This window comes from Oncorhynchus mykiss, chromosome 13 (assembly GCF_057628025.1).
Source record: "Oncorhynchus mykiss isolate SJ-2025 chromosome 13, ASM5762802v1, whole genome shotgun sequence".
NCBI lineage: Eukaryota > Metazoa > Chordata > Actinopteri > Salmoniformes > Salmonidae > Oncorhynchus > Oncorhynchus mykiss.
The window spans coordinates 13,446,447-13,463,701 of record NC_143034.1 but is presented as its reverse complement, the minus strand read 5'-3'; the positions used below and the strand labels follow the sequence as shown (position 1 = coordinate 13,463,701).

General features: G+C 43.5%; 1 protein-coding gene across 1 annotated transcript; it reads left to right on the top strand.

Moving 5' to 3' along the window:
- The first annotated feature begins 3,556 nt into the window (after positions 1 to 3,556).
- LOC149978711 (uncharacterized) lies at positions 3,557 to 13,207 on the top strand. Its single transcript, XM_090194592.1, has 5 exons — positions 3,557 to 3,716; positions 6,765 to 7,079; positions 7,212 to 7,370; positions 7,795 to 7,896; positions 11,601 to 13,207. Exons 1-5 carry the CDS (start codon positions 3,677 to 3,679, stop codon positions 12,611 to 12,613), a joined length of 1,629 nt encoding a protein of 542 aa, XP_090050718.1. The 5' UTR covers positions 3,557 to 3,676; the 3' UTR covers positions 12,614 to 13,207.
- The last annotated feature ends 4,048 nt before the right edge of the window (positions 13,208 to 17,255 follow it).

Sequence of the window (17,255 nt, the reverse complement as noted above, 5' to 3'; positions counted from 1 at the left end):
CGTCACATTATGTGACGGTGCTCAGTTTTTTGGCGGCAGGAATCTTGTGAAAGCGGGAAAAATCCATAAATTAGCCTCGTCATTGTATAAACCGCCAGGTTCAAAGTTTGGGAAAAAAGTAGCGGCTTATAGTCCAGCAATTACGGTAATTTAATAGAGTGGGTTAGGTCTGCTCTATACCAAATTACCCCCTGAGTCTCTTCCCTGATTCACACCTGGTAGTGTGGTGGAATATACACCTTGTATATTCCAGGATGAGATAGTAAAAGCTTTGTGTTCCATAGTGTCTAGTGTTGCCTCTCTCTCCCATTCCCCCCCTCCTCTGTAGATTCTCCATCCTATCATTATAGTTGAAATGATTAATAATGTATACATTTCAATTAGAACCATTTATTCTAATACTATTATGTTATGGTATGAAATGTATGGGTTCTTGGTTAAGTTGTTACTGAAAATGTAAGTAAAACGAATTAATTGTCTGTACCTTGCGGGAAGTTTAAGGGAGAGGGATGATATATATTTTCTGACAGATAAGAATGGTCCTTGATATTCCATTAGTGGAGGAGAAGATATCTTTTAGACAGATTGGAATGTTTGGTTTATGAGGGGAGTAGAAGACATCTCCAGACCTGAAAACACTGCGCTAATTGTGTGGATCGGAGAGGGTGTGGGAAACTGATGATGTCATTTTATGTTGTCTCTTTAAAATGTTGGTTCTTTGTATTTTGCTTCAGTACTCTCTTGCAATAAACACTGTTACCTGGCTTTTAAGACTGGTCTCGATCTACTTCATGCATAATTCATGAATTTACAACTCATTAATGAACTAGAGAGAGTGCGAATTTGATTTTGGCTATAAAACATATAGGAATTGTTAGAATTCCTCTAACACAGAGTGAGAGTGCTGTTAAGTTTAATGTCTAGTGATGTAACGATGGCCATGATGTAGCGATGGCCAACAGGAAGTCATGCACTGTTGCTATGATAAACAAAAAACATGATTGGAAATGGTACATAAGGCTCAAATGGGAAACGTAGTCAGATATTTAGAAATAATAATTTCTTCATGTTAGAGTATTTATCATTGTGAAATACATAACAGGGTAGAATGACATATTTGTTCCTTGTCAGCTCTGGGATTTGAACTTGCAACCTTTCAATTACTAGTCCAATGCTCTAACCACTAGGCTACCTTCCGCTCCTATATGTAATTCTATGGTCTGAGAAGAGGTCGTCTGATCGTCTGGTTGTGACAGTGTTCTTGTTACCAGAGCTGGGGTACAATTTAACTCAATTCCATTTTAATACAGACAATGAATTGCAATTCAATTTATCCTTGATGACCATCATTTTCCATGTGGACTTTTCAATCCATGAATGGAATGTCACTTCACTTCCTGAATTGACCGAGTTGAAACATGTAGTTTATTAGACTGTAACCTCGTCCCCCAGGATCAATGGAGAGACGACTGGTGGTGGAGATTATAGTAGATTTATTCATCAGTACTGATAACATTCTGTAGGGGGCGATGTGGAGGTCGTTCTGTTGGTTTACTGAGATCTCAGTAGCTTGTCTGTTATGTGATGACGTCATTCATTAAGGGGGAGTTGGGTTGAAGAGGAGGGATGTTTCTTCTGTTCAGAAACTCATCTGTTGAGTTTATAACTTACAAAGACTGTATTCGGATCAATTAAATGTCAGAAAAAAGTTATAAAATATATTGATGTATACTTTAACTATATTGTCATCATCTCAACATTGTGTTCCTCCTCTGCTGAAACAAACATGGTAACTTCAGAACAGAGAAGTTGACAGTTTCAACACTTAGTCACCACAGATAGCTGAGATCTCTGGTGGTTTAGAAGTCTAACCTCCGGCCGGTTTGAACCAGTTTCATTCTGCAGCAAAGAATGTGAGAGAGAGAGAGATAGAGAGAGGGTCCAGTCGCCAGGAATACAAATTCCATCTAGACACTGTTGCCCTAGAGCACACAAAAAACTATACATACCTTGGCCTAAACATCAGCGCCACAGGTAACTTCCACAAAGCTGTGAACGATCTGAGAGACAAGGCAAGAAGGGCTTTCTATGCCATCAAAAGGAACATAAATTTCAACATACCAATTAGGATCTGGCTAAAAATACTTGAATCAGTCATAGAGCCCATTGCCCTTTATGGTTGTGAGGTCTGGGATCCGCTCACCAACCAAGACTTCACAAAATGGGACAAACACCAAATTGAGACTCTGCATGCAGAATTCTGCAAAAATATCCTCTGTGTACAACTTGGAACACCAAATAATGCATGCAGAGCAGAATTAGGCCGATACCCACTAATTATCAAAATCCAGAAAAGAGCGGTTAAATTCTACAACCACCTAAAAGGAAGCGATTCCCAAACCTTCCATAACAAAGCCATCACCTACAGAGAGATGAACCTGGAGAAGAGTCCCCTAAGCAAGCTGGTCCTGGGGCTCTGTTCACAAACAGATCCCACAGAGCCCCAGGACAGCAGCACAATTAAACCCAACCAAATCATGAGAAAACAAAAAGATAATTACTTGACACATTGGAAAGAATTAACAAAAAAACAGAGCATACTAGAATGCTATTTGGCCCTAAACAGAGAGTACACAGTGGCAGAATACCTGTCCACTGTGACTGACCCAAACTTAAGGAAAGCTTTGACTATGTACAGACTTAGTGAGCATAGCCTTGCTATTGAGAAAGGCCGCCATAGACAGACCTGGCTCTCAAGAGAAGACAGGATATGTGCACACTGCCCACAAAATGAGGTGGAAACTGAGCTGCACTTCCTAACCTCCTGTCCAACGTATGACCATATTAGAGATACATATTTCCCTCAGATTACACAGATCCACAAATAATTCGAAAACAAATCCAATTTTGATAAACTCCCATATCTACTGGGTGAAATTCCACAGTGTGCCATCACAGCAGCAATATTTGTGACCTGTTGCCACAGGAAAAGGGCAACCAGTGAAGAACAAACACCATTGTAAATAAAACCCATATTTATGCTTATTTATTTTCCCTTGTGTACTTTAACCATCTGTACATTGTTACAACACTGTATATACCATGGGCAAAAAAGTATTTAGTCAGACACCAATTGAGCAAGTTCTCTCACTTAAAAAGATGATTTAATTTAAAGACAGAGAGAGACAAAAAGACAGAGAGAGAGATAAAGAGAAAGAGAGAGACAGAGGAGAGGGGTGGGGTGTCAGATGAGGGAGGAGCTTTCAATTAAGGAAGACAGAGTGTTTCAGAAACACCCTGCTGTCAAGTGTGTAGCTGACAGAGACTCTGTTGTGGAACTGGGCTAGCAGGTAGTATAGTAAAATAACTGTAACAGTATAGTTACTGTGGTAGTAAAGTAACTTTAACAGTATAGTAACTGTGATAGTAAAGTAACTTTAACAGTATAGTAACTGTGGTAGTAAAGTAACTTTAACAGTATAGTAACTGTAATAGTAAAGTAACTTTAACAGTATAGTAACTGTAATAGTAAAGTAACTTTAACAGTATAGTAACTGTGATCGTGAAGTAACTTTAACAGTATAGTAACTGTGGTAGTAAAGTAACTTTAACAGTATAGTAACTGTGGTAGTAAAGTAACTTTAACAGTATAGTAACTGAGGAGTAACTGTACAGAATGAAGATACTCCATGTTGTCTCCTGCTGTCTCCTCTCAGGTGAGTTCTGTCTGTCTGTCTGTCTGTCTGTCTGTCTGTCTGTCTGTCTGTCTGTCTGTCTGTCTGTCTGTCTGTCTGTCTGTCTGTATGATATAGTACAGAAGGAATAAGATATGTATAAATCTATAAGGAGCCAGGAAGTTGGTTTTCCACATGTACCTCATGATAATGAACTGAACTTAGAATGTTTGACACTACTGCTACTCTCTGTTCATCATATATGCATAGTCACTTTAACCATATCTACATGTACATACTACCTCAATCAGCCCGACTAACCGGTGTCTGTATGTAGCCTCCCTACTGTATATAGCCTCCCTACTGTATGTAGCCTCTCTACTGTATGTAGCCTCCCTACTGTATGTAGCCTCTCTACTGTATGTAGCCTCCCTACTGTATGTAGCCTCCCTACTGTATGTAGCCTCTCTACTGTATGTAGCCTCCCTACTGTATATAGCCTCTCTACTGTATGTAGCCTCCCTACTGTATATAGCCTCTCTACTGTATATAGCCTCTCTACTGTATGTAGCCTCCCTACTGTATGTAGCCTCCCTACTGTATGTAGCCTCCCTACTGTATGTAGCCTCCCTACTGTATATAGCCTCCCTACTGTATGTAGCCTCCCTACTGTATGTAGCCTCCCTACTGTACATAGCCTCCCTACTGTATATAGCCTCCCTACTGTACATAGCCTCCCTACTGTATATAGCCTCCCTACTGTACATAGCCTCCCTACTGTATGTAGCCTCCCTACTGTACATAGCCTCCCTACTGTATGTAGCCTCCCTACTGTATGTAGCCTCCCTACTGTACATAGCCTCCCTACTGTATGTAGCCTCCCTACTGTATGTAGCCTCTCTACTGTATGTAGCCTCCCTACTGTATGTAGCCTCCCTACTGTATGTAGCCTCTCTACTGTATGTAGCCTCCCTACTGTATATAGCCTCTCTACTGTATGTAGCCTCCCTACTGTATATAGCCTCTCTACTGTATATAGCCTCTCTACTGTATGTAGCCTCCCTACTGTATGTAGCCTCCCTACTGTATGTAGCCTCCCTACTGTATATAGCCTCCCTACTGTATGTAGCCTCCCTACTGTATGTAGCCTCCCTACTGTATGTAGCCTCCCTACTGTACATAGCCTCCCTACTGTATATAGCCTCCCTACTGTACATAGCCTCCCTACTGTATATAGCCTCCCTACTGTACATAGCCTCCCTACTGTATGTAGCCTCCCTACTGTACATAGCCTCCCTACTGTATGTAGCCTCCCTACTGTATGTAGCCTCCCTACTGTACATAGCCTCCCTACTGTATGTAGCCTCCCTACTGTATGTAGCCTCTCTACTGTATGTAGCCTCCCTACTGTACATAGCCTCCCTACTGTATATAGCCTCCCTACTGTATGTAGCCTCCCTACTGTATGTAGCCTCTCTACTGTATATAACCTCCCTACTGTATGTAGCCTCCCTACTGTATGTAGCCTCCCTACTGTATGTAGCCTCCCTACTGTATATAGCCTCCCTACTGTTATTTTTCACTATTGGTTAGAGCCTGTATTCAGCATTTCACTGTAAGGTCTACTACACCTGTTGTATTCAGCATTTCACTGTAAGGTCTACTACACCTGTTGTATTCAGCATTTCACTGTAAGTTCTACACCTGTTGTATTCGGTGCATGTGACATATAGACTATGATTTGATATGTTGGTCTTTTACCTGTGTTTATCCAGGGTTAAAATAAGATTTATCCAGGGTTAAAGTTAGATTTATCCAGGGTTAAAGATAGATTTATCCAGGGTTAAAGTAAGATTTATCCAGGGTTAAAGTTAGATTTATCCAGGGTTAAAGTAAGATGTATCCAGGGTTAAAGTTAGATTTATCCAGGGTTAAAGTAAGATTTATCCAGGGTTAAAGTTAGATTTATCCAGGGTTAAAGTAAGATTTATCCAGGGTTCAAATAAGATTTATCCAGGGTTAAAATAAGATTTATCCAGGGTTAAAATAAGATTTATCCAGGGTTAAAGTTAGATTTATCCAGGGTTAAAGTAAGATTTATCCAGGGTTAAAGTTAGATTTATCCAGGGTTAAAGTAAGATTTATCCAGGGTTAAAGTTAGATTTATCCAGGGTTAAAGTAAGATTTATCCAGGGTTAAAGTTAGATTTATCCAGGGTTAAAGTAAGATTTATCCAGGGTTAAAGTTAGATTTATCCAGGGTTAAAATAAGATTTATCCAGGGTTAAAATAAGATTTATCCAGGGTTAAAATAAGATTGATCCAGGGTTAAAGTTAGATTTATCCAGGGTTAAAATAAGATTTATCCAGGGTTAAAATAAGATTTATCCAGGGTTAAAATAAGATTTATCCAGGGTTAAAATAAGATTTATCCAGGGTTAAAATAAGATTTATCCAGGGTTCAAATAAGATTTATCCAGGGTTAAAGTCAGATTTATCCAGGGTTAAAGTAAGATTTATCCAGGGTTAAAATAAGATGTATCCAGGGTTAAAGTTAGATTTATCCAGGGTTAAAGTTAGATTTATCCAGGGTTAAAGTAAGATTTATCCAGGGTTAAAGTAAGATTTATCCAGGGTTAAAGTTAGATTTATCCAGGGTTAAAATAAGATTTATCCAGGGTTAAAATAAGATTTATCCAGGGTTAAAATAAGATTTATCCAGGGTTAAAATAAGATTTATCCAGGGTTAAAGTTAGATTTATCCAGGGTTAAAGTTAGATTTATCCAGGGTTAAAGTTAGATTTATCCAGGGTTCAAGTTAGATTTGAGCAGGGTTCAAGTTAGATTTGAGCAGGGTTAAAGTTAGATTTGAGCAGGGTTGAAGTTAGATTTGAGCAGGGTTAAAGTTAGATTTGAGCAGGGTTAATTGTTAGATTTGAGCAGGGTTAAAGTTAGATTTATCCAGGGTTAAAGTTAGATTTGAGCAGGGTTAAAGTTAGATTTGAGCAGGGTTAAAGTTAGATTTGAGCAGGGTTAAAGTTTATCTCACAGGTCATCAGTTGTGACTGTACTGTGTGTTTCTGTTTGACAGCTCTGTGTGTTGTGGTGTCAGCTGGCACTAAGGAAGTGGTGGGAGGACATGTCGTGTTCAGCTGCTCGTTCTTTTGGGCAGGAACCAACAACAAATACTTCTGCAAGGGGACATGTTCTGGTAGAGACATTCTGGTTGAAACTAAGAGGAGCAAGACTGTATCTCAAGGTAGATACAGTATAGAAGACAAGGGAGATGAAGTCTTATATGTGACCATCAAGAACCTGATGAAGTCAGACTCTGGTACCTACTGGTGTGGAGTGGAGAGATATGGCCTAGACACATACCAAGAGGTGAATCTCGCAGTTACAGATGGTAAGTTAAAACTCCATCACAGTTGTCTTGAACATTGTTTGTTTGTTAGAGGCTTTCTGAGTTATTTCAACAGACATTAAATCAACATGGTTACTGTACTTGTTTTAACCCATACTTCCTTTTCACATACAGCTTCTCCTGAAACCTCAACACTCACCTCCAGACCCCATGTCTCCACAACCTTACCAAACCTCTCCAAAACATCCTCTAACCTCTCCACAACCCTCCCAAACCTCTCTACTACATTTATGGCATCTGGAGACATCAGTGTTGGTCCTTCACAGAGAACAGGTATGATGCACCTGTCCCTTCCATCATTCTATCACCTTCAGACAAATATGTTATCAGGCTATCAGATAATATAGACAGAATCAACTATATCTGGTCATGCATTGGACACATCTCTCTCTCTCGCTCTGTCTCTCTCTCTCTGTCTCTCTCTGTCTCTCTCTCTGTCTGTCTCTCTCTCTCTCTTTCTCTGTCTCTCTGCCCCCCTCCCCTCCATCTCTAGATTCTCCTACCTTGGACAGAGTGAGAGTGCTGGACAGAGTGAGAGGTTTGTTTTCTACTAATGGTCATGCTGATGATATAGAGGCCAACAGGAAGTCATGTAACTCTTGAGGTTCATATAGTTACTCTGATCACTATTTAACAATATGTCTGTCTGTCTATATTTAAATCTATCTGTCTATCTGTCTGTCTGTGTTCCTATCAGTTACCCCAGTGGTCATCATGGTGTGTGTGAGTCTGACTGTGTTGGTGGTGGGACTCATCCTGCTACTGATCTACAAATGGAGGAGAGACAGGACATCATCAAGTGAGTAACCCTCACATGAATATACACTGCTCAAAAAAATAAAGGGAACACTTAAACAACACAATGTAACTCCAAGTCAATCACACTTCTGTGAAATCAAACTGTCCACTTAGGAAGCAACACTGATTCACAATACATTTCACATGCTGTTGTGCAAATGGAATAGACAACAGGTGGAAATTACAGGCAATTAGCAAGACACCCCCAATAAAGGAGTGGTTCTGCAGGTGTTGACCACAGACCACTTCTCAGTTCCTATGCTTCCTGGCTGATGTTTTGGTCACTTTTGAATGCTGGCGGTGCTTTCACCCTAGTGGTAGTATGAGACGGAGTCTACAACCCACACAAGTGGCTCAGGTAGTGCAGCTCATCCAGGATGGCACATCAATGCGAGCTGTGGCAAGAAGGTTTGCTGTGTCTGTCAGCATAGTGTCCAGAGCATGGAGGCGCTACCAGGAGACAGGCCAGTAACTCAGGAGACGTGGAGGAGGCCGTAGGAGGGCAACAACCCAGCAGCAAGACCGCTACCTCCGCCTTTGTGCAAGGATGGGTAGGAGGAGCACTGCCAGAGCCCTGCAAAATGACCTCCAGCAGGCCACGAATGTGCATGTGTCTGCTCAAACGATCAGAATCAGACTCCATGAGGGTGGTATGAGGGCCCGACGTCCACAGGTGGGGGTTGTGCTTACAGCCCAACACCGTGCAGGACGTTTGGCATTTGCCAGAGAACACCAAGCTTGGCAAATTCGCCACTGGCGCCCTGTGCTCTTCACAGATGAGCACGTGACAGACGTGACAGAGTCTGGAGACGCCGTGGAGAATGTTCTGCTGCCTGCAACATCCTCCAGCATGACCGGTTTGGCGGTGGGTCAGTCATGGTGTGGGGTGGCATTTCTTTGGGGGGCCGCACAGCCCTCCATGTGCTCGCCAGAGGTAGCCTGACTGCCATTAGGTACCGAGATGACCATCCGCCACCTCATTAGGAGCATGCCCAGGCGTTGTAGGGAGGTCATACAGGCACGTGGAGGCCACACACACTACTGAGCCTCATTTTGACTTGTTTTAAGGACATTACATCAAAGTTGGATCAGCCTGTAGTGTGGTTTTCCACTTTAATTTTGAGTGTGACTCCAAATCCATGGGTTGATACATTTGATTTCCATTGATAATTTTTGTGTGATTTTGTTGTCAGCACATACAACTATGTAAAGAAAAAAGTATTTAATAAGAATATTTCATTCATTCAGATCTAGGACGTGTTATTTTAGTGTTCCCTTTATTTTTTTGAGCAGTGTATAAATGTATGTGTGTGAACTGTATGAACTGTATGAATGCACGTACTGTATGTATGTATGTATGTATGTATGTATGTATGTACGTACAGTGGGGCAAAAAAGTATTTAGTCAGCCACCAATTGTGCAAGTTCTCCCACTTAAAAAATATGAGAGAGGCCTGTACTTTTCATCATAGGTACACTTCAACTATGACAGACAAAATGAGAAAAAAAATCCAGAAAATCACATTGTAGGATTTTTAATGAATTTATTTGCAAATTATGGTGGAGTATACTGACTTCTTAATCCCCACTGATACGTATCAACGTAGTGGAGTATACTGACTTCTTAATCCCCACTGATATGTATCAACGTAGTGGAGTATACTGACTTCTTAATCCCCACTGATATGTATCAACGTAGTGGAGTATACTGACTTCTTAATACCCACTGATACGTATCAACGTAGTGGAGTATACTGACTTCTTAATCCCCACTGATATGTATCAACGTAGTGGAGTATACTGACTTCTGAATCCCCACTGATATGTATCAACGTAGTGGAGTATACTGACTTCTTAATCCCCACTGATATGTATCAACGTAGTGGAGTATACTGACTTCTTAATCCCCACTGATATGTATCAACGTAGTGGAGTATACTGACTTCTTAATACCCACTGATATGTATCAACGTAGTGGAGTATACTGACTTCTTAATACCCACTGATATGTATCAACGTAGTGGAGTATACTGACTTCTTAATACCCACTGATATGTATCAACGTAGTGGAGTATACTGACTTCTTAATCCCCACTGATACGTATCAACATAGTGGAGTATACTGACTTCTTAATCCCCACTGATATGTATCAACGTAGTGGAGTATACTGACTTCTTAATCCCCACTGATACATATCAACGTAGTGGAGTATACTGACTTCTTAATCCCCACTGATATGTATCAACGTAGTGGAGTATACTGACTTCTGATACTTATCAATGTAGTGGAGTATACTGACTTCTGATACTTATCAATGTAGTGGAGTATACTGACTTCTTAGTACAGTTTATTAGACTACAGTATATTATGCAGTACTGTCATTAGACCCCTTTTCACCCTGCTGGATCTGATTGATCATTTTCACATTTTCACTGTCAGTTCAGTTCCAGGCTTCAGTTGATAGACTAACCAGGCCAGCCCAGTCCAGCTTGGCTCTGTAGTGGGAAGAGAGGTACTGTAGGAACTCAGAACACAAGAACACAATGGTGGTTTACACACTGCAGAACTAAGCTGACACTCAGCCATGCCAAGCCAAGCCCAGATTGGCCTGGATACTCCTGCTAGAACTGTTAGCATGAAGAAAATATTCAGGCCAGCACAGTACAGCTTGGGTTTACCTGACTGTGGAAGATGTATAATTTTAGGTCATTCAGGTGGGACATTTTGGGTATAGCCACTGCTCCAGGCACAACTACACTACTACACTACTACACCACTACTAAAAAAAAATCAAATAAAATAACAGTTATTTATATAGCCCTTCGTACATCAGCTGATATCTCAAAGTGCTGTACAGAAACCCAGCCTAAAACCCCAAACAGCAAGCAATGCAGGTGTAGAAGTACTACACCACTACACTACTACACCACTACTACACCACTACACTACTACACCACTATTACACCACTACTACACCACTACACTACTACACCACCACTACACCACTACTACACCACTACTACAACACTACTACACCACTACTACACCACTACACTACTACACCACCACTACACCACTACTACACACCACTACTACAACACTACTACACCACTACTACACCACTACACTACTACACTACTACACCACCACTACACCACTACTACACCACTACTACAACACTACTACACCACTACTACACCACTACTACACCACTACACTACTACACCACTACGCTACTACACCACTACACTACTACACCACTACACTACTACACTACTACACTACTACACCACTACACTACTACACCACTACGCTACTACACCACTACACTACTACACCACTACACTACTACACCACTACACTACTACACTACTACGCTACTACACCACTACTCTACTACACCACTACACTACTACACCACTACACTACTACACTACTACACTACTACACCACTACACTACTACACTACTACACTACTACACTACTACACTACTACGCTACTACACCACTACACTACTACACCACTACGCTACTACACTACTACACTACTACACCACTAAACCACTACACAACTACTACACTACTACACCACTACACCTCTACTACACTACGACACCACTACACTACTACACAGCTACACCTCTACTACACTACGACACCACTGCACGTACAAACACACATGATTTATATGTTGTGTTCCACAGGGCCAGTCACCAATCCAGACACAACAACCCAAGACTCCTCCTACCAAACCCTCAACATAGCAACCCAAGACTCCACCTACCAAACCCTCAACACAACAACCCAAGACTCCACCTACCAAACCCTCAACATAGCAACCCAAGACTCCACCTACCAAACCCTCAACACAACAACCCAAGACTCCACCTACCAAACCCTCAACAGAGCAACCCAAGACTCCACCTACCAAACCCTCAACACAACAACCCAAGACTCCACCTACCAAACCCTCAACACAGCAACCCAAGACTCCACCTACCAAACCCTCAACACAACAACCCAAGACTCCCCCTACCAAACCCTCAACACAACAACCCAAGACTCCACTTACCAAATCTCAATACAACAACCCAAGACTCCACCTACCAAACACTCAATACAACAACCCAAGACTCCACCTCCCAAACCCTCAACACAACAACCCAAGACTCCACCTACCAAACCCTCAACACAACAACCAAAGACTCCACCTACCAAACCCTCAACACAACAACCCAAGAGTCGACCTGCCAAACCCTCAATACAACAGCCCAAGACTCCACCTGCCAAACCCTCAACACAACAACCCAAGACTCCACCTACCAAACCATCAACAAAACAACCAAAGACTCCACCTACCAAACCCTCGACACAACAACCCAAGACTCCACCTACCAAACCCTCAACACAACAACCCAAGACTCCACCTACCAAACCCTCAACACAAGAACCCAAGACTCCACCTACAAACAACCCAAGACTCCACCGACCAAACCCTCAACATAGCATCCCAGGACTCCACCTACCAAACCCTCAACACAACAACCGAAGTCTCCACCTACCAAACCCTCAACACAGAAACCCAAGACTCCACCTACCAAACCCTCAACACAACAACCCAAGACTCCACCTACCAAACCCTCAATACAACAACCCAAGACTCCCCCTACCAAACCCTCAACACAACAACCCAAGACTCCACCTACCAAATCCATAATACAACAACCCAAGACTCCACCTACAAAACAACCCAAGACTCCACCTACCAAACCCTCAACACAAAAACCAAAGACTCCACCTACTAAACCCTCGACACAACAACACAAGACTCCACCTACCAAACCCTCAACACAACAACCCAGGACTCCACCTACCAAAACCTCAATACAACAACCCAAGACTCCACCTACAAAACAACCCAAGACTCCACCTGACAAACCCTCAACACAACAACCCAAGACTCCACCTACCAAACCCTCAACACAACAACCAAAGACTCCAACTGCCAAACCCTCGACACAACAACCCAAGACTCCACCAACCAAATTTTCAACACAACAACCCAAGACTCAAACTACCAAACCCTCAACACAACAACCCAAGACTCTACCTACCAAACCCTCAATACAACAACCCAAGACTCCACCTGCCAAACCCTCAACACAACAACCCAAGACTCCACCTACCAAACCCTCAACACAACAACCCAAGACTCCGCCTACCAAACCCTCAATACAACAACCCAAGACTCCACCTGCCAAACCCTGAACACAACAACCCAAGACTTCACCTACCAAACCCTCAAAAAAAACCAAAGACTCCACCTACCAAACCCTCGACACATCAACCAAAGACTCCACCTACCAAACCCTCAACACAACATCCCAAGACTCCACCTACCAAACCCTCAATAAAACAACCCAAGACTCCACCTACCAAACCCTCAACATAGCATCCCAAAACTCCACCTACCAAACCGGCAACACAACATCCCAAGGCTCCACCTACCAAACCCTCAACACAGCAACCCAAGACTCCACCTACCAAACCCTCAACACAACAACCCAAGACTCCACCTACCAAACCCTCAACACAACAACCCAAGACTCCCCCTACCAAACCCTCAACACAACAACCCAAGACTCCACCTACCAAATCCATAATACAACAACCCAAGACTCCACCTACCAAACCCTCGACACAACAACCCAAGACTCCACCTACCAAACCCTCAACACAACAACCCAAGACTCCACCTACCAAACCCTCAATACAACAACCCAAGACTCCACCTACAAAACAACCCAAGACTCCACCTGCCAAACCCTCAACACAACAACCCAAGACTCCACCTACCAAACCCTCAACACAACAAACAAAGACTCCACCTACCAAACCCTCAATACAACAACCCAAGACTCCACCAACCAAACATTCAACACAACAACCCAAGACTCAAACTACCATACCCTCAACACAACATCCCAAGACTCTACCTACCAGACCCTCAATACAACAACTCAATACTCCACCTACCAAACCCTCAACACAACAACCCAAGATTCCACCAACCAAACCCTCAATGCAACAACCCAAGACTCCACCTAGAAAACAACCCAAGACTCCACCTACCAAACCCTCAACATAGCATCCCAAAACTCCACCTACCAAACCGTCAACACAACAACCCAAGTCTCCACCTACCAAACCCTCAACACAGCAACCCAAGACTCCACCTACAAAACCCTCAACAAACAACCCAAGACTCCACCTACCAAACGCTCAATACAACAACCCAAGACTCCCCCTACCAAACCCTCAACACAACAACCCAAGACTCCACCTACCAAATCCATAATACAACAACCCAAGACTCCACCTACAAAACAACCCAACACTCCACCTACCAAACCCTCAACACAACAACCAATGACTCCACCTACCAAACCCTCAATATAACAACCAAAGACTCCACCTGCCAAACCCCCAACACAACAACCCAAGACTCCACCTACCAATCCCTCAACAAAACAACCCAAGACTCCACCTACCAAACCCTCAACACAACAACCCAAGAGTCGACCTGCCAAACCCTCAATACAACAGCCCAAGACTCCACCTGCCAAACCCTCAACACAACAACCCAAGACTCCACCTACCAAACCATCAACAAAACAACCAAAGACTCCACCTACCAAACCCTCGACACAACAACCCAAGACTCCACCTACCAAACCCTCAACACAACAACCCAAGACTCCACCTACCAAACCCTCAACACAAGAACCCAAGACTCCACCTACAAACAACCCAAGACTCCACCGACCAAACCCTCAACATAGCATCCCAGGACTCCACCTACCAAACCCTCAACACAACAACCGAAGTCTCCACCTACCAAACCCTCAACACAGAAACCCAAGACTCCACCTACCAAACCCTCAACACAACAACCCAAGACTCCACCTACCAAACCCTCAATACAACAACCCAAGACACCCCCTACCAAACCCTCAACACAACAACCCAAGACTCCACCTACCAAATCCATAATACAACAACCCAAGACTCCACCTACAAAACAACCCAAGACTCCACCTACCAAACCCTCAACACAAAAACCAAAGACTCCACCTACTAAACCCTCGACACAACAACCCAAGACTCCACCTACCAAACCCTCAATACAACAACCCAAGACTCCACCTACAAAACAACCCAAGACTCCACCTGACAAACCCTCAACACAACAACCCAAGACTCCACCTACCAAACCCTCAACACAACAACCAAAGACTCCAACTGCCAAACCCTCGACAAAACAACCCAAGACTCCACCTACCAAACCCTCAACACAACAACCCAAGACTCTACCTACCAAACCCTCAATACAACAACCCAAGACTCCACCTGCCAAACCCTCAAAAAAAACCAAAGACTCCACCTACCAAACCCTCGACACATCAACCAAAGACTCCACCTACCAAACCCTCAACACAACATCCCAAGACTCCACCTACCAAACCCTCAATAAAACAACCCAAGACTCCACCTACCAAACCCTCAACATAGCATCCCAAAACTCCACCTACCAAACCGGCAACACAACATCCCAAGGCTCCACCTACCAAACCCTCAACACAGCAACCCAAGACTCCACCTACCAAACCCTCAACACAACAACCCAAGACTCCACCTACCAAACCCTCAACACAACAACCCAAGACTCCCCCTACCAAACCCTCAACACAACAACCCAAGACTCCACCTACCAAATCCATAATACAACAACCCAAGACTCCACCTACCAAACCCTCGACACAACAACCCAAGACTCCACCTACCAAACCCTCAACACAACAACCCAAGACTCCACCTACCAAACCCTCAATACAACAACCCAAGACTCCACCTACAAAACAACCCAAGACTCCACCTGCCAAACCCTCAACACAACAACCCAAGACTCCACCTACCAAACCCTCAACACAACAAACAAAGACTCCACCTACCAAACCCTCAATACAACAACCCAAGACTCCACCAACCAAACATTCAACACAACAACCCAAGACTCAAACTACCATACCCTCAACACAACATCCCAAGACTCTACCTACCAGACCCTCAATACAACAACTCAATACTCCACCTACCAAACCCTCAACACAACAACCCAAGATTCCACCAACCAAACCCTCAATGCAACAACCCAAGACTCCACCTAGAAAACAACCCAAGACTCCACCTACCAAACCCTCAACATAGCATCCCAAAACTCCACCTACCAAACCGTCAACACAACAACCCAAGTCTCCACCTACCAAACCCTCAACACAGCAACCCAAGACTCCACCTACAAAACCCTCAACAAACAACCCAAGACTCCACCTACCAAACGCTCAATACAACAACCCAAGACTCCCCCTACCAAACCCTCAACACAACAACCCAAGACTCCACCTACCAAATCCATAATACAACAACCCAAGACTCCACCTACAAAACAACCCAACACTCCACCTACCAAACCCTCAACACAACAACCAATGACTCCACCTACCAAACCCTCAATATAACAACCAAAGACTCCACCTGCCAAACCCCCAACACAACAACCCAAGACTCCACCTACCAATCCCTCAACAAAACAACCCAAGACTCCACCTACCAAACCCTCAACACAACAACCCAAGAGTCGACCTGCCAAACCCTCAATACAACAGCCCAAGACTCCACCTGCCAAACCCTCAACACAACAACCCAAGACTCCACCTACCAAACCATCAACAAAACAACCAAAGACTCCACCTACCAAACCCTCGACACAACAACCCAAGACTCCACCTACCAAACCCTCAACACAACAACCCAAGACTCCACCTACCAAACCCTCAACACAAGAACCCAAGACTCCACCTACAAACAACCCAAGACTCCACCGACCAAACCCTCAACATAGCATCCCAGGACTCCACCTACCAAACCCTCAACACAACAACCGAAGTCTCCACCTACCAAACCCTCAACACAGAAACCCAAGACTCCACCTACCAAACCCTCAACACAACAACCCAAGACTCCACCTACCAAACCCTCAATACAACAACCCAAGACACCCCCTACCAAACCCTCAACACAACAACCCAAGACTCCACCTACCAAATCCATAATACAACAACCCAAGACTCCACCTACAAAACAACCCAAGACTCCACCTACCAAACCCTCAACACAAAAACCAAAGACTCCACCTACTAAACCCTCGACACAACAACCCAAGACTCCACCTACCAAACCCTCAATACAACAACCCAAGACTCCACCTACAAAACAACCCAAGACTCCACCTGACAAAC